General features: G+C 47.6%; 2 protein-coding genes across 6 annotated transcripts; one reads left to right on the plus strand and one right to left on the minus strand.

Moving 5' to 3' along the window:
* Window positions 1–1,122: 1,122 nt before the first annotated feature.
* ankzf1 (ankyrin repeat and zinc finger peptidyl tRNA hydrolase 1) lies at window positions 1,123–9,491 on the minus strand. Of its 3 annotated transcripts, none has more exons than XM_049001849.1 (16): window positions 9,405–9,491; window positions 8,043–8,195; window positions 7,369–7,463; window positions 6,986–7,088; window positions 6,646–6,857; window positions 6,451–6,563; window positions 6,211–6,364; window positions 5,762–5,984; window positions 4,487–4,591; window positions 4,115–4,282; window positions 3,557–3,712; window positions 2,880–3,192; window positions 2,276–2,387; window positions 2,032–2,199; window positions 1,869–1,939; window positions 1,123–1,573 (listed from the first exon to the last, which is right to left on the minus strand). In XM_049001849.1, the coding sequence occupies exons 2-16, from the start codon at window positions 8,176–8,178 to the stop codon at window positions 1,447–1,449; spliced, it is 2,256 nt and encodes a 751-aa protein (XP_048857806.1). In that variant the 5' UTR covers window positions 8,179–8,195; window positions 9,405–9,491; the 3' UTR covers window positions 1,123–1,446. The 3 variants fall into 3 exon arrangements, with proteins under 3 accessions (XP_048857806.1, XP_048857805.1, XP_048857807.1); XM_049001848.1 differs by having other exon boundaries at window positions 7,369–7,466; XM_049001850.1 differs by lacking the exon at window positions 9,405–9,491 and adding an exon at window positions 9,243–9,398 and having other exon boundaries at window positions 7,369–7,466.
* A 659-nt stretch (window positions 9,492–10,150) lies between these two features.
* atg9a (ATG9 autophagy related 9 homolog A (S. cerevisiae)) lies at window positions 10,151–20,759 on the plus strand. Of its 3 annotated transcripts, none has more exons than XM_049001846.1 (15): window positions 10,151–10,284; window positions 11,435–11,615; window positions 12,128–12,171; window positions 12,378–12,442; window positions 12,639–12,788; window positions 12,883–13,024; window positions 13,371–14,119; window positions 15,303–15,456; window positions 15,864–16,043; window positions 16,342–16,572; window positions 16,825–17,063; window positions 17,373–17,490; window positions 17,602–17,806; window positions 18,230–18,375; window positions 18,728–20,759. In XM_049001846.1, exons 2-15 carry the CDS (start codon window positions 11,513–11,515, stop codon window positions 18,734–18,736), a joined length of 2,535 nt encoding a protein of 844 aa, XP_048857803.1. In that variant the 5' UTR covers window positions 10,151–10,284; window positions 11,435–11,512; the 3' UTR covers window positions 18,737–20,759. The 3 variants fall into 3 exon arrangements, with proteins under 3 accessions (XP_048857803.1, XP_048857802.1, XP_048857804.1); XM_049001845.1 differs by having other exon boundaries at window positions 11,466–11,615; XM_049001847.1 differs by having other exon boundaries at window positions 11,466–11,615; window positions 17,602–17,779.
* The last annotated feature ends 650 nt before the right edge of the window (window positions 20,760–21,409 follow it).

The following is a 21,409-nucleotide window of genomic DNA, read 5'->3' on the forward strand; positions in this document are numbered from 1 at the left end:
CATGAAAAATAGTTGTGGGACAAGTGTAGCTACGAAAGCCAATCAGTAGCAAGTGAGCCCCACCCCAGACCTAAAAAACGTCTTCGAAGACTCATCTGATGTTTCACTTTCCAATACATTCGTTTATCTTTCTTACCTTTTCTGTCTTCAAGACAGGAATATCTAATCAATCACAGACGCCCTGGTATCCCTGGCAACAAAGAATCTCACCAAAAAGCAGAGAATTTCCCCACATGAATACAGCCTTAATCCAGATTATAAATTCGGAAGCCTTCTGTATTAGATTGTAGCCTATAAAATGTGATGCTACGCAGTATTGTAGTTAAAACTTAATGATTATTTTTTTACCAGTTCACCACTAGAGAGCCTGTCCAATTGCATTTCAATTACCTCTTACTACTGTTCCTTGGAGTGTTACCTAATCTCATCAATTACTGATAAACTCATTTTTAAACAGAACAAAGCATCTGAGTGCAGACATGGAAGTAACAGGTTAAGTCAGTGGTTAACAAGCCTTTTTCCACGCCTGACCCCAAACTTACAAGGCTGTCCTTAATAGGGCATTAAAAGCGTGATTTCCGCATGGGAATCGAGGCAGCATTTCTGCAAAAGAAACAGAAGTGAGTGAAAGGGGACTTTTAACCTGTGGCCTTTGTCGCCCGTACCATGAGGCCCAGTGTATTTTATGCAGAAGTATTTAAATGTGGCATTTCCAGATGACGCTGCATAAAAGCGAAAAGCTCTCAGGATGAGTGCAGTGTGTCACACTGCAGCTGCTAATTACGGAAAGGCAGCAGCCCATTCCGACCCTCCAGCGTTCCAGGACGGGAAGCGGCCGCACAGACTCCCCGCGATCACACAGCATGTGCCGTGGAACGTTTTAATCGGCAGTGAAACGAAAACTGAAAACCGTCACACAAAAATGACAGAGATTTCTGGCACAGACATCACATGACGTAAGTTCAGATGGACTGGTGTGAAGGTCCAAGGGTGGTTATGTAATGACCGATTCCTCATTGTAGTTCCGCATCCACCTCAAGTGGGGCCACTGCGCCAGTTACCACTCCTATTTTTTCAGAGATACAGTGATTTAAGGTCTGAATATTATATTAATACACAAGGTTAGAGGGATTTTTTTTTATTTCAAATGCAAATATAGAAACTTCATGGACATCTCTGGGCTGACATAATTAAAGCAGATCTCTCTAGAAGTTTATTCCAATTTAACGAACACCGATAAAAATAAGCCACTGAAACATGGCAGCTAATCACAGCTCTGTTCATGTCTGTGATAACAATCAGATCATCTATAAATTATCTCCATGAGCGGCATATTTCCAAGACCATAAAATATGGGGCCACCTGCTGGTCAAGCAGTTCTCTCTGGTGGAGAAGCCACTGAGGAAAGTGTGATGAGGTGAAAGTTAGGTGGATAAAGGTCAGAGGTTAAGGCTTGGGGTTTAACGCCTGGGTCTTCCGGTGTTCTTGGACGCAGCGAGGAGTGCAGAAGGAGAAATCCAGGTACTGGAAAGGGACCTTCCCCGTCAGAGATTCACCACACTGCCAGCAGCGCCTGCCGCATAGGGAAAAGCACCGTCAGAGGGTGGAGAGAGAGCAGGGAGAGACCAATCAGATAAGCGGGGGGAGGTGGGAGAAACCATTCAGGGAACGGGAAGCGAGAAAGACGAAAAGAAACCAGCTAGAAAGTGGAGAGCAAGCAGGGAGGGACCAGTCAGATACGCTGAGGGAGGCGCTAAAACCACTTAGGGAACAGGGAGAGGAAAAGGAGAGATGAGGATGAAAATGAAGATAAAGAGAAACAGGAAGACGAATGAAGAAATGAGGAGCGGCATCCGGAGCTGCCTTACCGGATAGTGGAGAAGCTGCTCCCCGTGGGGGCCATCTGCTGCTGCAGCCTCTTCTCTGCCGCAAGGGCCCTCTGCGTCATGGCGACAGAGAGGTCAAAGGTCAGGCGGAGGGGAGGGAACTAGCTGGCCCACCCAGGCACAGCTGGTTCCCTCGTAACGCTACCTTCTCCCGGTCACTCAGCGCCGCAAACCTCCTCTTCTCCTCCTGCTCTGCCTCCTCCCTCCTCTTCTCCTCCTTCTGCTCCTTCTCGCGCTGCTTCCTCGCCGCCTTCTGCACCCGCTTCTTCTCCGCCTTCTTGGTCTCGATCTCCGCCGTCAGCGGCCCTGGGATCTTGGACAGACGCACGTGCCAATCTCATCCGCTCTCGGCCATGCGTGCTTTCGGTGTGACCCCAGCGATGGCCTACCTGCGCCTTCCCGTAGTCGTACTTGTCGGGGTTCTCCGCCATGAACTTGCGAAACGCGTTTCGGGTGTCCTTCTCAGGTGCCACGTTGTATGGTGTCCGTCCCTTTATGTCTCTGTGTGAAAAGGAGACAGTAAAAGACAGGATACACACACACACACACACACACACACACACGCAGACTGAGTTGGAAACCACACAACACACCAAGAGCAGGACTGGGAAGCACTGAGCTAAGAAAAAGGCATCCGGGGACACGATCCCAAAACAGCGTGAGCTCAGTAACGTCAGCGATGGCAGACAGTGATTCACGTTGTCCGAGTACAGAGGAAGTCAGAGGATACAATGGGGGGGGGGGGGGGCAACCCTGACTCGAGCCCACAGGATGCTCTTACAGAGCCGCTGTCGGCCCTGTCCCACCAACCATCCGGTATTCCGCTTCCCGGGAGCTAAAGCAGGTGGCAGCTGACAAGGCATCGCACAGTGACTTTCAGAGCTGTAAATATCCAACCATTAGCTTGGGAAGCCAGGTGGCTGCCAAAAGTCCCTAGCAAGCTTTACAGCTATAAAAATTACTCTTATGTTTCTCTGTCGGGAGGGGGGGTACCTGCTCGCTGGGTCACTGCCGGCATCCATCAACAGCTTGATCGCCCCCCTCTGGCCGGCCGCGGAGGCCACGTGCAGCAGTGTGAACCCAGTATCGTCAATCTCCATGTTGAGGAATGCAGGCTGGACTGGGATGAGAGCACCCCCTACTGGAGACATGCCTTTCGGCAGCCAGCGGTCATCCCCCTCCTGGCCGCTCTCATGCGTGGGCTGCAGGAGGTGCCGCAGGGTATCCAGGTCCCCCACCTTACAGGCCGTGAAGAGGGCGTCCCTCAGGCTGCATTCCCAGCTCTCCTGCAGCCCATCGCGTACATCTACAGTGGGCAACAGAGACCAAGGGCACAGCCATTAATCCTAACCGTAGATGATTTCTCCTCCATAGAAAAGCACAGTTCAGTGCAAAACGTCTCTGGCTCACAGATTCAAATCCATCCCTGTTCATTCAGTCCATAATCTCTGGGTTTCCTCCAGATATTTGAACATCTTTCTGTGGACCCATGTCTAAATTGCCCCCGTTGCATGTGTCAGTGGATGTTTCGTCCTTGTGGAAGCAGGCTAATGGCCTGTAAACATGCCCCCCCCAGCTCACAGAGGGGCTGTCCGGTTAACCTGACAATCTGCAGAAAAATGCACATATTACGTACTGGCCACCTGTTAGCAGGCAGGCTAATGACTCACCTTCCTCTGCAGGCTGCGCCTTCTTAGTCCTCCTGGGCCGCCTCCTGCACGCCTTCGCCTCGCCCCCCTCCTGGCTGTCGCCGTGGCCTCGTCCAGCTGTATGGAGGTCCTGATCACAATCCTCACGCTGCTCTTCAGGCTCCCTGCTGCCCATATCTGGACACAGAATCATTCACTGGGCAGGACATTCAATGCCCTAGATCAGTGCTTCCCAATCCGGTCCTAGGGGACCCCAGGCCAGCCCATGTTTTTCCTCCCACCAGGAGCTGGAAGGGAGCAAAAATGTATACTGTCTGGTAGGGAGCAAAATCATGGACTCTCTGGTGCTTCCCGAGGACAAGATTAGGAAACAATTATCTAGATAAAGAAAATTTAATATATTTCTTAATACTACTTTTTAAAATCTCTTTAGTGTTCCACTGAAATGTATAAAAATGGAGAAATTGGTTTATGCTTAAGAAGCTCGTTGGATGTAAAACACCAAAAAGTTAAATAAAACTGATCTCAAATTAAGGCCAACAGAAGGGGGCACCCTCTGCTGTGCCTCAGCTCAGTCACCTTGCCCCGGGGGCTTGTGAGTCTCCTTTTTCCTCCGCCGACGCCTCCTGCGGGGGTACATCTCGCTCTCCCTGAGGTCCAGGGTCCCCAGGGTCTCCTCCACCATCTCTAGATCTACCTCAGGGCTCCCTTCACCCGAGGTGTCCTCCTCGTCTGACACTGGGGGCGCTGTAAGACATCCGGGGCGTTACAAGTTCAGTACTTCTGCTAGAGTGAGAGACAGGTGTGTCAATACAGAGATCAATATTCACATTCTGCTGACTTCCAGAAAAAAAACATACAGAATTGTGCCGAGAGTGTTATGCAATCCTGGGAACTTTGCAGAGTGCAGAGCATGTGTAAAAACCAGCACCGGGGGGTTTGGGGGCTGACCTGTGACCTGTATCTCTAGATCTGTCTGAGGGACTGGTCTGGGGGCCTTCTCCTTCCAGACCTTCTTCTGAGGACTGAAGATGGTGGAGACTTTAGTGTCTTTCCCTGTGACAGAAAACAACATGTCATAAGAGAGAGCTTCAAGTGGCTCGCCAACTTCTGCATTCCGTTATTGTCTATGGCAGAATTTTTCAGCCCAGTCCTCGGGGACCCCCCAGACAGTCCACATTTTTGCTCCCTCTCTGCTCCCAGCATACCTGAAATAAACAATCAAGCAAGGAGATCCCTCCGCATACCCTAGTTTGACAACCACTGAGCTAAGCTAAACTGCCTCCTAGTGGCAGCTGAGAGCTAGAAGGGAGCAAAAATGTGGACCGTCTGGCAGGAGACTGGGAGGGAGCAAAAACATGGAGCGTTACGTTCCGCTCAGACTTTCCATTTTGACACCACTCTCAAAGTTCAACCAGATTCAGCGTTGACCCTTCAGCGGCCGACCTCTCCGATGCTCAGCCAGTGAGAGAACAGCTGCACGTGAAGTGGGCCGAAGTGACTCGGCAGCATAGCATGGGAAAGGTGGAGGAGACGCTCATGGTTTGTGAGGAGCAGTTTCTTGAGACAGACGGACCACAGTCTTGGAATACAGGCGACTGCTTGGCTGGGTGCCAGGTTTGTAAATTGCCGTAGTGTTTGAAATGGGAGGTTAGCATGATGTTAGCTACATCACTGTTTCGCAGCAGTGAGAGGCCATATCTACTGTTCATAATGTTGCAGTTATTACATATAAAAAATGTAAAAAATTAATAATTAACACAATAACCAAGTAGAAAACACCGTTGTCAGAGGTGGGCGCCTGGTTCAGCGGCATGTCTCAGTAACGCCTCTCATGTACGAGAGCAGTGCAGTAACACCAACGTGAAAATTGTGATACAAATAACAGATATATTTTTGTATAACATTGAATCTGAGAACCAGCTAAACTCTGAGCCACCTGAGGGGGGGGGGAGGGGGGGGTGGTGCCAGGGGTGAAAGTTGGCAGCACTTATAGTGAATTAAACTAATTAAAATAATGAATTAAAATCGTCTGAAGTGCCAATACCTTGAGATCTCTTCTTAGTATAGTGGCCAAGTTTAAACGTCGGTCATGAATGCTGCCCAGAATCGACACGAGACCGATACCTTGATTTTTGACGAATATCGGCCGATACCGATATGTTTACCGATATACTGTTCGTCTCTACCTTAAGGCCGTTGGGCCAGAGGAGCATGCAGCCTTACCGTAGATGTGCAGCGTGGAAAGGCAGTCGTGCACCCGCCTGATCTCGCGGAAGGTGGGCCGGCGGGTAGCGAACGGGACCGTACGGACACGAGGGTCGCTCTTGTCCAGGGGGGCCAGGCGACCTCCAAAGAACATGGTTCTGTTGTAGCTGGGTACGCGCAGGAAGATGACACTGGCCTCACGGAGATGCTCGGACCAGCCCTCTAGCAGGTCCTGCACATCCTGGGAAGCAGAGGTCGCAATGGTCAAAGGTTAAATGGCACATCCTGTCATGAAAGCCCAGTGTTAACATCTTGCAGTCAGCTGAAGCCAACATTTTCCCATAATAAGATGGCTGGCTGCTCCCTCCTAAGCACTTTTTGAATAGGACTTGACCAGTGGATAGTTAAACATCTCCAGAACTGCATGGACGGTGGCCTGTGTGGGACAGTTCCAAGATTATTTCTACCTTCACGAGCGCAGCCTCGTTGTACCGTCGAAGAGCAGCGCCAGCCGATCTGGGCACGTGACTGTGGTTCTGGGAGTCCCGCAGGCCCTGGGCCGTGCCCCGCTTAGCTCGAACCGTGTACCGGTGGAAGGTCTTGTGCTGCAGGATCTCCTTCCTTCACCAGAGGATAGCAGGCGTGAGGGCACGCACACGAGACGAGAGAAGATGAACACCAACCACCGACAGGCTTAACTCACTCACCCTTGAAAAACGGCCCCAGCAAAGTGTCCCCCTCCCGTCATGAGAATGACCCAGACTGACTTGCAGCTGATGTTCAGAAGGGAGGTTGCGAGGTCCAGCTCGCTCGAGTCCGTCTGGAACACAAAGGCCAGAGCTGACCCTCCATATGCCCTAAACGAAGGCCCCCCCCCCCCCAGAACCCACTGGGAAACGCACCTTTTTGCTGCACAGCACGCAGCGAAACACCGACAGATACTGTCCTTGCAGGTTCCGGAAAAGCGCCCTGCAGGCCAGGCGACCACAGCCAGCCTCGATTTCAGATGGGCTCTCTGTCTCCGCTGGGGTTGAGTCCTCGTCGCCACGGAGACCCCAGTCACTGTCAGAGGCGTCTTCCTCGGAGTCTGAGCCGGAGATGCTGGACACATCGCCTGTGGGGACAGCAGAGACGGGCACTGGGAAGCCTCCTGCCACCAGCCAATGGGGTGGCCGTCCCAGACAGAGCTACTGCGTAACTATACTGCCCCTCATGGCCCCCCACCCCCGTCCGGTCCCCCACCTGTCCCTGTCTTCCTCTCGAATTCCTCCACTGTGACGGGGCTGCGGCCCGCCAGTCTCTGCCTCAGGTTAAAGCGGTGCCAGTCTAGCTTGTAGTGCTCCATCTGCCAATCAGAACACAAGCCTTCAGAGTGAAATACAATCGCTGTAACACCTTCATCAACAAAGCGACGACGGCTGTGTAGTGGAACGCATTTCATCACAAATAATCACAAGGTAGGAAATGACTTAAAAAGAAATGCATCTTCCAAGCGAGGTAGGCACTCAACTGAACAGAAACTGCAACTATTACTTTGCACAAAGATTTGCGAACATATAAATATATAGCAATATTGCTTCAGGTTATTGCGGGTTGCCATACAATATCCCGGTGCAGATCCTCACCTGCTCCTCCCGACTGTCAAAGGGACACTGACAAGCAGAGCAGAACATTTTGTCGGACACCTCTCCATTAGGGCCTCTGTCTAAGGAGCTTAGCGCTGCTGAGTGAGACAACATTTATAAACAGGTTACTGTGGCTGGGGCGGCATGGTGGTGCAGTGGTTAGCACTAAGGGGCGGCATGGTGGTGCAGTGGTTAGCACTGTATGGGGCGGCATGGTGGTGCAGTGGTTAGCACTGTTGCCTCACACCTCTGGGACCCGGGTTCGAGTCTCCGCCTGGGTCACATGTGTGTGGAGTTGGCATGTTCTCCCCATGTCGTCGTGGGGTTTCCTCCGGTTTCCCCCCACAGTCCAAAGACATGCTGAGGCTAATTGGAGTTGCTAAATTGCCCATAGGTGTGCATGTGTGAGTGACTGGTGTGTGAGTGTGCCCTGCGATGCGCTGGCCCCCCATCCTGGGTTGTTTCCTGTCTTGTGCCTATTGCTTCCGGGATAGGCTCCGGACCCCCCCCCCCCCCCCCCGCGACCCAGTAGGAGAAGCGGTTTGGAAAATGGATTGATGAAGGTTACTGCGGCTGCTGTGAGAAGTCTATTGTTTCCCGTGACGGAGCAGAAGTGTGAGAAGGCGTAAAAGAAAGCAGCGATTTGGATCAGCTCCAAATAGCCCAACTCGCACCTTGCCGGTGAGATCCCTTTTCTGTGGGCAGTGGGGGAGTAATCACCCGGACAGTCGTCACCTCCTCCAAACCCCGAAGGAGAGCCGCGTCCTGAAAGCAGTCAAACACAGAGCGGTGCTCCGGAAGTGCCGTCATTGTGAAGATCGCCGTACCTTAGAAAACAGAAAGATACAAATCGCAAGGCTGGATATTGGGGCACCGCTTTTCTCCACCTGCATGCTGCCGTTTCTGGGATTTTCCAGTTACTCCAGGGGTACACAACCTTCTTTTAAAGTTTCTTTTACAAAGAAAATTCCCAGACAAGCTACGGAATCATGACAATATACAGCTCTGCAAAAAATTAAGAGACCAGAGCAAGATTTTTAAATTTCACTAATTTCTCAGTTTATGGGTACGCTTTTGTGTAAAATACAGATATTTTTTGTAAACTCCAGGCTGGATCTTCCCTGCCTCTTAGTGATGCAGGTCCTGCTTCTAGGAGCCTGATACGAACTATTGTAGCAGAGCACTTCACAACACTTAATGTTTCTCATTCTTTTTGAAGGTAACTTGAGGTCACCCTTCGATTAATGAGGCACAGTTGGATAATTTGACGGTCATCTCTGGCGTTAGAAAGTTGTTTCTGCCTTCTACGTGGCTAGTTTCTGGTCGTTCCCAGTGTCTCCTGCTTCAGTTTGTTCATGTGTACTGCTGTCATAGAAACTTAAGAGCCTGGAAGGAACCTGCTGCCCAGTGTAGCCTTCTGTCAGCAGAACCAGGACTGAATCAGGATTTAACAATGCAGATTCTTAAAAATATGGAGTGGTCTCTTAATTTTTTTCCAAAGCTGTACTTTGCCCCAATGGTCCGCTTTTGTCGATCGCGATCGACGGGCTAGCCACCAATGAAATACAGCATTATCCATTAACCATCTCGAGATCGACCAGTCGGTCGCGATCAACGGATTATGCAGTTAGGCTTAAAACTTATACTATTGTCTTATAAAGACTGCAAAGAGCATGACTATAAAGGCATGGATTCCAAAGTCCTCTAATAAGCACAAATTAATGCCACGTGTATGCCACCTAGTTAGCTAAAATAGCTTCGCAAGGATATAGCCGTCTACATTTTTGTTGTGATGTAGTTACATTGTCAACAATAATGACTGTTTGCTAGTCGATCAAATTAAACTCAAAAGAACGTAACTGAAATAGACAAACCCATGTTTCATCACCACTATCCAAAATCATGGCAACCAGATAAATTAACTATGTTGCTGCCTAGCACGACAAAGCCAAAATAAGTATAGCTTTTAAAACGTTTTGTCAAAGAACGCAGTTAACACCACCCTTAACCACAACTCTCCCGCATTGCACACTTACAGTGTTCCAGTTGAAGTAAATGGGTGTGTGTTACGTCATATTCGCCTTCAGAAAAGGAGCATGAGATCGCTGATCCGCTACGGAAGCCTGCAGTACTCATTAAGCGTTGCTGTATTTGGCGCAAAATCATATACAAAACAATCAATTTTCCTCCAGGTCTCCTATCAGAACTATTATAAATTGTTATAATTTACTGTGTTCTTGACAAAAAGCGGCATAACATATTTATTCATTCCTATTCTTAAGCCTTTGTAAAATAAATTATTTTTAATCGATTAATTTATATCTACAATGTCATATTTCTGTAATTTACTTGTTTTAAAAGAGCTTCTAACCATACTAATTATATCTGTAGTTTTATTCAATAATAATTACTTATTTTGCTATTTGCTGTATGGTATCTGTTATGAGGCATATTCCCCTGACTTTAAGAATTCCTGGATAGACGAACAAACTTTCAAGGTTTGAGGCCCACACATTTTCACCCATTTCATGGCCACACGTTTTCACCCAACATATACATTTTATGATTGAGGTATTTCGATCACCGCTACAAATATGCATTATGACATCGTTAATAATAATGGTGACGTCCGAGGTTCAGACCGCAAGACAAAGGGTTAGGATTCCTGACAGTAAACGGGTTTTGCGCTGCGCTATTGACAGCTATAAAAACAGAACAACGTCCCTTTCTGATTGGCCAGCCGAAAATTTGGCCGCTGGTGATTGGCCAAATGAGATGTCGTTTGCACCGATGACTGACAGTCTGGTGAATGTACAGAAATGAAAGCAAAACGAGACTTCAAGATGGGTGACAAAAGCAAAACAAGCTAGTTAACTTGCCATATCTCAATTATCTCCATTTGCAGTGATCGCCAAGGTAAGAACATTATGGTTGAGCCAGGATCGTTGAGTCAGTTTGCATTTTCTTATAAAGCCGAATATTGTGTCAAAGTATTTGATTTGTTTATGCTGAGGGAAATGATCGCTGCACCATAGGATTTACAATGGATTTACAAAACTAAACGCATTACCCCGCGTAAGTTTCGAGCGTTGTGAATGTCTTCCAAAGCATACGCCTGAATTCGTTGTCCCAAACACACTTTAATGCATTAGGTTCAGGCGTTAAATATATAACAATTGATACAGTGAATTAGCTATATTTTAACGTCGACGCAGTTTTCGTGTGTATAGACGGACAGTAGTTGTATGTGTAAGAGGTGAGATTTGCGATCGAAATAGCTGAAGTATAAGCCTTAAAATAATCTTTGCAAGCGATGAACGAGAAATAAGTCTTTGAATTCCATCTTTTATTCGGTGTGATTATATATCTGTTGGAGGCTGTGTTCCTTTAAAAATTGTAAAGGTTTATGTACGTCATTTTATCTTCAGTGTGAATCCACCCTTGGTTATACGAATGTGACATATTAATACAAATCCGCTGTCCCGAACATTACGCAAGACCTTGCTGCGCAAAACAGGTAGTTTTCTGGTCATCAATTTGTTTTACAGATATACATATATCACGTGTTTCACGTGAATACAGCGTAGCGCTTCGTAATCGACCCACTGCCGTTCATGCTGCTGGTTATCAGCCTATACGTTGCACCACTTTTGCACGTTTTTGCACGTACAGAAACGCGAGCAGGTAAAATGAGTTGCCTCTGACCCCATTCAAAATGTAGGCATCTGCGTACACGGGCATACAGTGTGCACGGTGCTGGCATAAGCGCGGAACACGGTGGTGCTGCACGCTTTCTCAGAAATGAAACCACATTCTCCACACAAGAGATCTTATTGCTGATCTGCTAGACTGAATGTCTGACTTTTGATGACCGCGTTTACGTGCTTACTTCTGCACTGTTTTGTAAGGCCTTACTAATGTTTTTCTCTGATTAAAGGCAATAGGCGATGAAAGCTGACAGCGCAGACTGAGTAATGGAAGTTGGAGTTTTTTGGTATTGCTTTCTGGGCATGTCTCACTGGTGTTTGGAAAGCGACCCTCCGCCCACTTCTCTCCGTTTCCAAAGCTCATCCTTCACTCCCGTCTGATTTGTGCAGTCAGCCGCCGGGATTGTGTGACGGAGGATGCTGGAGGGTGCTACGGCATGGCTCACTTTGACACAGAATACCAACGTCTGGAGGCCTCCTACAATGACTCCCCGCCCGGAGAGGAGAACCTGCTGGTACATGTGCCAGAAGGATCTAAATGTGAGACTCCTTTTTTAACCGCACGCCCCTTCAACCCCATCTAAACCTCCTGTGGTTCTCCTGTGTTGGAAAGTTACCCAGTTTCGTTGGAAAGAGCTGCAACAGTGCTCCATCCATCCATCCATCCATTCATTTTCCATACTGGCTTTTCCGGTTCAGGTCGCTGTTAAATCGCCTTAATTAATTTTCTTTCCTAAGTTATGCTTTATTCAGCTTCTGACGGTAGGTGGTGCTGTTTTGGACTTGGAATTTATCTGGGCGTAGGACGTTCAAGTACCGTAATTAATTAGATTATTACGGTGCTTGAAGTGGGCCAGTATGCGGTATGCGGTACCAGCCCCTCTTTGCTTTTGCCTAAAGAGCACTGGCACCTTGTAGTATCTGCTGGTCCTGAATAACAAGGCGGGTACCAGCACTTGTTTTCCCCACTAGATTATAATTTTTTTTCCACATTTTTTATAATGCCTCTCCTCTGCTAACTTCTGCTTTTATTCTGTGTTTCAATTCTCCAGCCCAGTGGCATCATATAGAGAATCTGGACCTTTTCTTCCAGCGAATATCCTTTCAGAATTCTCAAGGACTGTGTTATTCGAAACATTTTTTGTTACTAATTAGTTACTAAGGTCGTGTGCATGTCTGTTTGGTAGATATGAAACTGCAACATAAATTTCTGACTCAGACTATATCAGCGGAAGGGAGTAGCTAGTTATATCGCGATGACTGAAGCTGGCTGACATGTGTTCTTGACTTAACCTTCCTCACATATATAATTTGCATCAGAAAAATGGCTTCACATGTATGCTGCTGGGGGAAATATTTGAGCTTGTGTAAGTATGGCAGATATTTGACGGCAAGTCAAAGATGGCAAAGTGATCCAGTCACATTCTGTGTAAATGTAGAAGACTGACTTCCACTTTGGAGTCTTTTCTCTGTTCTTCTTGAAGAATGTTAGTGTGACTTTATAACCTCTCTGGGAGGAAATAATAACCCCAAATTTTGGGCCTTTTTATTCTCCTTCTGCAGGCAATTGGTGTTTGTCGTTGCTTTCACTGTGTTTTTGGCAAATTGCGTGGACTACGATATCTTGTTTGCGAACAAACTGGTGAACCACACTGACTCGGCGAAGGTGACACTCCCAGATGCTTTTCTGCCTGTGGATGTCTGCAGTGCCAGGTGAGCTCACCCAATCCCAAAGAACGTCTCTTCTATCTTTGCTCTTTCTTTTTATACCTCAAACTCCCCGTATATTTCAAATTTTCTCTCCCAGGATTCGTGACAACGTGTTTGTCATCTTCATCCTCGTCATCTCTGGAGTCTTCTGGCTCCATCGACTTGTCAAATTCATATACAACATCTGCTGCTATTGGGAGATCCGCTCCTTCTACATCAACGCTCTGAAGATGTCTATGGTGAGAGATGTCTCTCTTTACCGTTCCAGTGTCCTATGTCAAATTCTTTCCGCCCACCTTTCATTTTGTTCCAAATAACCAAGGACTTGCAGAGAAGGGCAGGTGTTCGACCTGGGGGGGGGATCCCCCTTTGGTTAAATTTGCCAACCGTAGGCAGGTGGGGGGGATCGGAAAGCATTCAGCATCTCATACAAGAGGCAAAGGGGCCATACACACATACGTCCCCGCAAATTACCCATGTGGTCATTCTCAGACGTTCTTACCGTTGGCAACATTTTTGTCGACACTGAGCAACAAAACATGACCTACCGCGACATGAATGATCCGATTTACTCTCCCACCACAGGCCGACCTCCCGTACTTTACATGGCAGGAGGTGCAGGCGCGCATCGTGGAGATCCAGAAGGAGCACCAGATCTGCATCCACAAGAAGGAGCTAACGGAGTTGGACATCTACCATCGCATACTGCGGTTCAAGAACTACATGGTGGCCATGATCAACAAGTCCCTTCTGCCCGTTCGCTTCCACCTGCCCGTCCTGGGCGACGTCGTCTTCTACACACGTGGGCTCAAGTACAACTTTGAGCTGATCTTTTTTTGGGGCCCCAGCTCGCTTTTCGAGAACGAGTGGAGCCTGAAGACGGAGTACAAGCGGGGCGGCAGCCGGCTGGAGCTGGCCGACAGGCTGAGCTCACGCATCCTGTGGATCGGCATCGCCAACCTGCTGCTGTGCCCCGTAATCCTCATCTGGCAGATCCTCTACGCCTTCTTCAGCTACACGGAGGTGATCAAGCGAGAGCCGGGCAGCCTGGGAGCCCGCTGCTGGTCGCTCTACGGCCGCTTCTACTTGCGGCACTTCAACGAGCTGGATCACGAGCTCATGTCCCGCCTCAGCAAGGGCTACAAGGCCTCGTCCAAGTACATGAACTGCTTCATGTCGCCGCTGCTCACAGTGGTGGCCAAGAACGTCGCCTTCTTCGCTGGCTCCATCCTGGCGGTGCTCATCGCGCTCACCATCTACGATGAGGACGTTCTGGCTGTAGAGCACGTCCTCACCAGCATCACCCTGCTGGGGGTCTGCATCACTGTCTGCCGGTGAGCACAGCGTCTGGGGTGGTAGTGTCACATGACATGACCTGGCCACCTGACCTAAGCAGAGTAAAAACGCTTTTGGACGAGTCTGACAAGAGAGCGAAGGAAGAGCAGCCAATGACTGCCTGTGTTGCGTTCCATTTTCCTAGGAGGTCAGAAGTTGGAACTAGGAATGACATCACACACACGAGTTAACCACGTTCCAGTACAGCAAGTCGGAAAGCCATTTAGCAATACCAGGGACCTGTTTCAAAAAGCAGGATTTCTTACTTAGCCGGATAACTTGTCAGATTTAAGGTACCCCAATATAAATGGCCTCTATGTTCACTTACTTACGTTTAGCCCGGACTACCTTAAATTATCTGGCTAAGCAAGAAATCCTGTTTTCTGAAACAGGCCCCAGTTCTAGCCTGGTTAATTGTTAGCCATTTTTAGCAATATCAGCTGATAGCAACACTTTGCGTGGTATTTCACTCATAAAAACACAGTAGCAGCATGTCCACAGATAGAGGCTGGACAGTACTGTGTGTACGACCGATTCAATGAGCCACAAATAAGACTTAAGTACTAATAAACGGTATAAAGCTACAGCTTTAGCTTCTGTTGATGAAGGGCGCAGCCATCTTGAATTCTGAGGTCAGGATTGTGTAGAATCCTCCGACTTCAGGGGGCGTTCCAGTTGAAGTTTCTGACCAGAAAAGCATCAGTATATGTGGGACCTCCTTCAGGTCAGCTGGAAAAGCATCCCAGAAGGCCACCTCATGAACCTGGTATAGAGGAGACAGTAGGGTCAACAAGTCTCTGGAGCAGTTGGGGTTAAGGGCCCAATGATGGGACCACTCTGCCAACCCAGGGATTTGAACCAGCAACCTTCTGAGTCCAAACCCACAGAACTGCCCCCCCAAAATTTTTTTTTTGTTTATTACTTTTTTGGTCAGTGCATAATTCCATACGGGTCATTCTATAATTTTCACGTCTCTATGATTATTCTAAAATGTAGACAACAGTAAAAATAAACCTTTTTATGGGTAGGTGTGTCCAGACTTTTGACTGGTACTGTAGGTGTGGCCAAGCATCACAGAAGGTTTCTTCATAAATGCTCATTTTCTTTGATCTTGATCTGCTGAGATGTTCGGGTGTGTGTGGTCCCTTTGTTTCATGTCCGGCCTCTCGCCCTCCTCTGCAGCTCCTTCATCCCAGACAAACATCTGGTCTTCTGCCCAGAGCAGCTGCTGAAAGTCATCCTGGCGCACATCCACTACATGCCGGACCACTGGCAGGGGAACGCCCACCGCTATGAGACCAGAGATGAGTTTGCTCAGCTCTTCCAGTACAAGGCCGTGAGTCACTCATGCACTATGCCAAGAAAATTCATTCGTTTTGAGGAGGAGTTTTTTAACCTGAGGTCCACGACAGAAACGTTTTATAAAGTCAAAATTCTAGAACTTCCATCTGTTTAACGTAATGCAAAAATATTAAAGCAGGTGCAGCCCAGTCCTTATTTGTTACTTATGGATTTGATCTCACATTCATATGGGATTGTTAGCGCTCGTGTTATTGTGTTTAGGGTTGAAACCCCGGATTTCGCAACACCGTCGGAAACAAAACACCAAATACATAAAACGATGTTTTTCAGAGAAAGACCAGTTTTTCCGCAATATTTTAGGGTTGCGGACTTCCCATGGAATTATCATTTTCTCAGAATTTAGCATCTAGAGTTTAGCATTTACGACTTTCGCCCACACAGGTCTTCATCCTGGAGGAGCTTCTAAGTCCCGTGATCACGCCCTTCATCCTCATCTTCTGCCTCCGCCGCAAGTCCCTGGAGATCATCGACTTCTTCCGCAACTTCACCGTGGAGGTGGTGGGGGTGGGCGACACCTGCTCGTTCGCCCAGATGGACGTTCGTCAACATGGACACCCTGCGGTGAGGACGTGGCGGCTCGCTCTACTCAAACCGAACCGCTGATTATCAGCTATAAGCCACGTTCCCTCACACGGCTCTCTATGCAGCGTGCTGCAGTACTTTCAGCATTTGACTTATGCTGCACTGTAATTGATAATCACTTCCTAAAAGGTATATTTTTTCACAGTCTTCAAAGTGCACTTAAATTGGGCGCTTAAGATCAGCCTGATAGTTCAGATCCATTAAGGTACAATCAAAGTGTCTATTTCTGCTGGTTGCCATGGTTACCCCACTGAGAGGGTCTTTTTCCGCCTGGCAGTGGATGTCGGCGGGGAGAACGGAGGCCTCCATCTACCAGCAGGCGGAGGACGGCAAGACCGAGCTGTCGCTCATGCACTTCGCCATCACCAACCCTCGCTGGCAGCCGCCCCGCGAAAGCACCACCTTCATCAGCCAGCTGAAGGAGAAGGTGCAGCGGGAGGCTGCCTCTGGCCAGCAGGGCGTCCTCGCTGAGAACCACATCCTCACCTCCATGCAGTCTGAGTCGGAGGTGCGGAGGGTGGGGTGATTTTGGGGGGGGGGGGGGTGGAGGTCGCTGCTACATCCATTACCAACTGTCTCTTGATTGGCTGATGATGCCTCCCGCCTTAGGCTATTGGTTACTGTTATGCCATGCATATGGATGTGCTTGGTAGCTTCCACCCTTTATTCTAACACAAGCTCCGTGTCCCAGCTGTTTCTGCAATAAGCTGACAGGCTCTCCCTGTGATGTGGTAACGACGCCTCTTACATCTCGCTTCAGCCCCACAGCCTGATCGCCAACCTCCTCGCTGCCCCCCCCCCTCTGGGCTCTCTCCATTTGGGCCGGGAGGCTTCGCTGACCAGCCACACGGTGGACGTGGGTCTCATGGAAGGGACCTCCGCTCTGCGCTCTTTCTCTCCTCTCAGTGGCAGCCAGCACCTGCGGGGCAGCTTCGCCTCCACCCGCCTGCCTCGTGACGGCGCCGCCCTGTTGGGGTGCAGAGCCATGACGGGGTCGGGGTGAGAGCTCTGCACAGCAAAATGTCTAATTTGATTTTAATGCTATGAGATTAGGGACTTTTCCTCTTACTTCTATCAAAGACATCCATCCATACATCTATACATCCCATTTCTGCATCTTTTAACCATCTACCCTGATCTGTGAGGCAGAAGACAGAAAGCTTTAGCCAGTACAATAGTTGTCAGTATGGAGTTTCCATAATGTTTCTTAGTTATCACTGCAGATACTTAATTGCCCAATTTGTGCCCCAGTAGAGGAATTATTTTGGTTCCCCTTTTAATTCTTCTCATCTTCTCTTGGTGGCACAGAGCTGATGCCCGCACAGCCAGCTCTGGTAGCAGTGCCTGGGAGGGCCAGCTGAACAGCATGGTCCTATCAGAATATGCATCCACTGAAATGAGCATCCACGCCCTCTACATCCATGAGGTATGGACTCCCACAATGCACTGCTTTGTTCAAGAGCTGCACTGATTGCCCAGACGAATGGTACAGGAAGCTGTACGTATGTATTTACGCATCCTCTGCGTTGACACGCAGCTCCACAAGCAGCAGTCACGGGGGCAGCTGTCCCGTCACACGTGGCACAGGCATGACAGCGACGAGAGCAGCGAGGGTGCTCCCGACGACACCGAGGGACCGCGCAACTTTCCCCGGTCCAACACCTTCCCCAGTGCTACCACACCCCACCAAGAGGGGGCGCTGCTGCACAACGCCGGTCAGCGCCGCTATGGTGGAACTGCTGGTATGGTGTCTTGAAAAAAACTCCAGAACAGCAGTCCTCAGCCATGCTCGTTATGCTAGTTGTCATTCCCGCTTCCTCCATTAATTAGTTCTTACTTTTTCATGGCTCTTTTTAAAAAGTGTCTGGGCATCACTTCCGTGTAGTGGTATCATCGTGGCCTGCTCTGTGTGTGGAGTTAGGATGCTTTTCCCACAAGTACAACTGCTTAGGCAGTTCATTGCAGTGGTGACGTCCAGAACCGTCCAAAAGCTTGCTGAAGTCTAATTAATTAACAGCTGTTATGAAAATCAGTGAACCAAGCAGGTATTTGGGGCTAAGGGGCTGTAGACAGTAGATGTATCAAAGGGAATTGATTGCATTTTGGATCCTTGGAGAGGAATCTTGCCTCAGACGTGCGATGGCCCCTGCTGTCTTGTCCCTCAGAGTCTGTGAGCGGGGGCCTCCGGTTGGGGCCGAGGGTTCCCCGGACGCCCATGGGCGGCTGGGCCGAGGAAGCCCAAGCAGGCCGGCACCACGACCCGGTACCAGAGGAGGGATCTGAGGATGAGCTGCCACCACACACCCAGAAGGTTTGTGCCACAGGGTGGGCTGGGAAAATGGGCCACAAGGCGACATTTAAATCTGATCTACCAATGGTCGGCAGTTCTAGTTCAAACCATGGAATATGCTTACATCATGGGAACATTTCAGTGGGCGGGGTTACTGAGCATTGTCATCGCAATCTGCATTACACTAGTTCCTATTGGTTACTTTATTGATTGACAGTGGCTTAAACGGTTACAACACCACCCATCGTGAGCTCCTGAATCTTATATCTGTGACTTTTATACTTGACTGTTTGCCACAAGGGCAGGTAAATACCAAAATAACGTTAATTTAAGCTCGGCTTTGTAAGCCTTGGTTGTCCCTCTGTCCTTACAGGTGACATAACCCATATACGTCACTGGTTGTTGCTCCTGGGTTCTACAGCCGTCCCCGGAACTGACACGTGGAGCCTCACCTGAGGCAAACACTTGCACTGAACCCAGGAAGTCGCAGTGTTTCTTGTGCGACATTCTCTAGCCTCATGAGACAGACTTTTACATCATAATAAAACATCCTGTGGAGAAGCAGAAGGCCAGTACCACACCTACCTGGATTAATGCCTGGCCGTTTTAGCCAAGAGGAAGAGGAAACTCACCATTGGCAGGGAATCAGAGGAGAGTGTGATGAGATCTGTTAACCTGCAACCTGGAAACTTCTCCCACATGAATGACTGTGAAATTTTTTTAACGCTGCCCTCTTTTGTGAAGGAGCTTTGACCGGATGTCCTGAAAACATTACAAAAAAAACATTTATAACGTTATAAATATTTAAAGAAGCAGCACAGTAGACTGCAGGTTCTGGTGAATGTAGGATTTAAATACTGCTCAGTAATGTTGGATGGAACCCTAACCTTTAACATGACAGATAGTCAGATGCAGGGGAGGTTTATGTGTGTGTGTGTGTGTGTGTGTGTGTGTGTGTGTGTGTGTGTGCGCGTGTGTCTGTGTGTGTGTGTTTCACCAGCTAGCAGTCTGTCACACTGACGAACCTCCTTACTACTAGTTATTCTCACTGACTGGTGTGTTTGTTTCGCTTTGTTGCACTTTGATGAAATATCTCTGGAAAGATTCTTATTTTCAAAAAAGGACAGAAGGGAACGTCAAGAATAACATGAAGACAAACTTTGCCAATGGCGAATAATTGTAAAAATATATAATGTTCATAAAAAGAACCTTGTGAATACAGCATGTACTGTTCATATTAGTTTGCTGACCTTGATTTTGACCGATTTCGCTGCTGTATGTGGGCTTGTGTCATCATTTCTCCACATTTTAAAGATAGTGCTGATGTAAGAACCACTACAGTTATTTATTCAACTTAAAGTTGTTTTATATTGATAGCTTTGCTTGCATAACAAGTTAAAATACTAAGACTGTCAGGCAGGTCGTGGTGTTTTATGGAGACACAATATTGCTGGCAAAATGCACATTCACTCATTTTTCTCTCAATTTCTTTCTGGTTTTTCATTGCAAGAAGCAACATTTATAGAGAGTGTGCAAGTATTTATGCAAGTAACAAACGCAAAAATACAAAATGCTGGCTGTGATCTCAAATCGCTAAACTGAAGCGTATGAATCCACCCTAACACATTTTCACATATGAAAGCAAAAGCTGGCAAACACAGATTAGCCCATAATTGTCACAATCAAACCTTATGATCGTAATGCATCATGGTAAAAAAGTTTGTACGGTCATCCCTAAAAACAGACTTTATATTTTCTGTTTGCCACATTTCGATAAAAATGTACTTTATGTAATTTAGATAGATAACAAAAAGCTGTCTGTTGCAAATTAAGCCCAGGCTACTTGTCATGATATCCGTGGCATTTAATTATGACGTTTAAAATACCGTTTTGTGGTATAGTTATTGTGTGGGGAGAACCGAGTGAATAAAACGACAAGCGTAAGCACACAAAGTACTAAATATCCTGCAAAGTTACAAGGAATTATGGGGAAATGGGAGCAATGAAATAATTTGATGAGTTGTGTATATGGGAGCTGTTCGAAAAACACTGTAGTCTTGTAGGCTTACGACTTTCTGGGCTAATCTTAGGTTTGTGTTTTTCATACTTTTCATAAACTGCTTAAAACGAGCGTTCAAAGGCCTTTCTGTGGATAATCGTGCTCTTTAAGGCTCCTAAACCCATTTATGTTCCGGATGAATCCCCCACATCATGGCATGGCTGCCACCTTGGGAGTTACTGACTCCTATCAGCCTGATTCAAACACGCTTTTAAAAGGTCAAATGTGACTTCCAATAGAACTGCACATATATGCATTTGTTGTTTTTTTTTATACATTTGAATTATTTATATTATATGTTTTGTACAGCTGTAAATCCATTAATAAATTGTACATTTACTAAGCAGACCGTTTTAATTACTTTGTCTTTATTAAGGTGTGACGTGTCTGCCCATTCCCCTGAATGACTATGCACTTCTATGGACCTCCGCCTTAAGTCCAGAAGATGGCAATATGCAGCTATTCTGGGCCCAGCTGGGTTACCCGAGTCCCAGTTCACTTGTTCCAGGCAGAGTAATCTGGTTACTCCTGGGTAACTTTCAAGTAGACCCAGACTAGGAACACTGGATGGATTATATCTCGCACATGTTTTTGGAACCCCCCCCGGACTGGGCATCTGGTTTTCCCCCCACCCCTCCCCAGGTCAGCAAAAAAAAATGAAAAGTCCAGCCCTCATATAAGCAAGAGACTAGGTCGTGTGTCCGGAGTGACCTTCAGTCAGATGATGACATCCTATTTAATACAAATTAATATTATATAGTGTTAGTGCTGCCACTAACACATTTCTATAATAAATATTTTAAAGAAAAAACTATTGTTACCTTTATTTCCCTACCATGGACGACGTCTGACTGGTGCTGTGCTCCAGAATTATGATGGATGGCTGAATATTTATACTTTTATCAACCTGACAGCAAAATACTTTATATGTTTCATAGTACTATATTTTCTTTCTTTTTTTTAATCAGTTTTACGTTTTATTGATCCATTCTGTTT

The sequence above is a fragment of the Brienomyrus brachyistius genome, unplaced genomic scaffold (assembly GCF_023856365.1).
Source record: "Brienomyrus brachyistius isolate T26 unplaced genomic scaffold, BBRACH_0.4 scaffold62, whole genome shotgun sequence".
Taxonomy (NCBI): domain Eukaryota; kingdom Metazoa; phylum Chordata; class Actinopteri; order Osteoglossiformes; family Mormyridae; genus Brienomyrus; species Brienomyrus brachyistius.

What these genes read in the sequence shown, in the direction of transcription:
- atg9a (XM_049001846.1), top strand. Translation starts at nt 11,513, where the DNA reads ATGGCTCACTTTGACACAGAATACCAACGTCTGGAGGCCTCCTACAAT. An exon ending in GTGGATGTCTGCAGTGCCAG is followed by an intron (nt 12,789 to 12,882) that starts GTGAGCTCACCC and finishes TTTCTCTCCCAG; the next exon opens with GATTCGTGACAACGTGTTTG. An exon ending in CCATGCAGTCTGAGTCGGAG is followed by an intron (nt 16,573 to 16,824) that starts GTGCGGAGGGTG and finishes ATCTCGCTTCAG; the next exon opens with CCCCACAGCCTGATCGCCAA.
- ankzf1 (XM_049001850.1), bottom strand. An exon ending in GGCAGTGACCCAGCGAGCAG is followed by an intron (nt 2,388 to 2,879) that starts GTACCCCCCCTC and finishes CTTTTCACACAG; the next exon opens with AGACATAAAGGGACGGACAC. An exon ending in ACGACTACGGGAAGGCGCAG is followed by an intron (nt 2,200 to 2,275) that starts GTAGGCCATCGC and finishes CGTCTGTCCAAG; the next exon opens with ATCCCAGGGCCGCTGACGGC.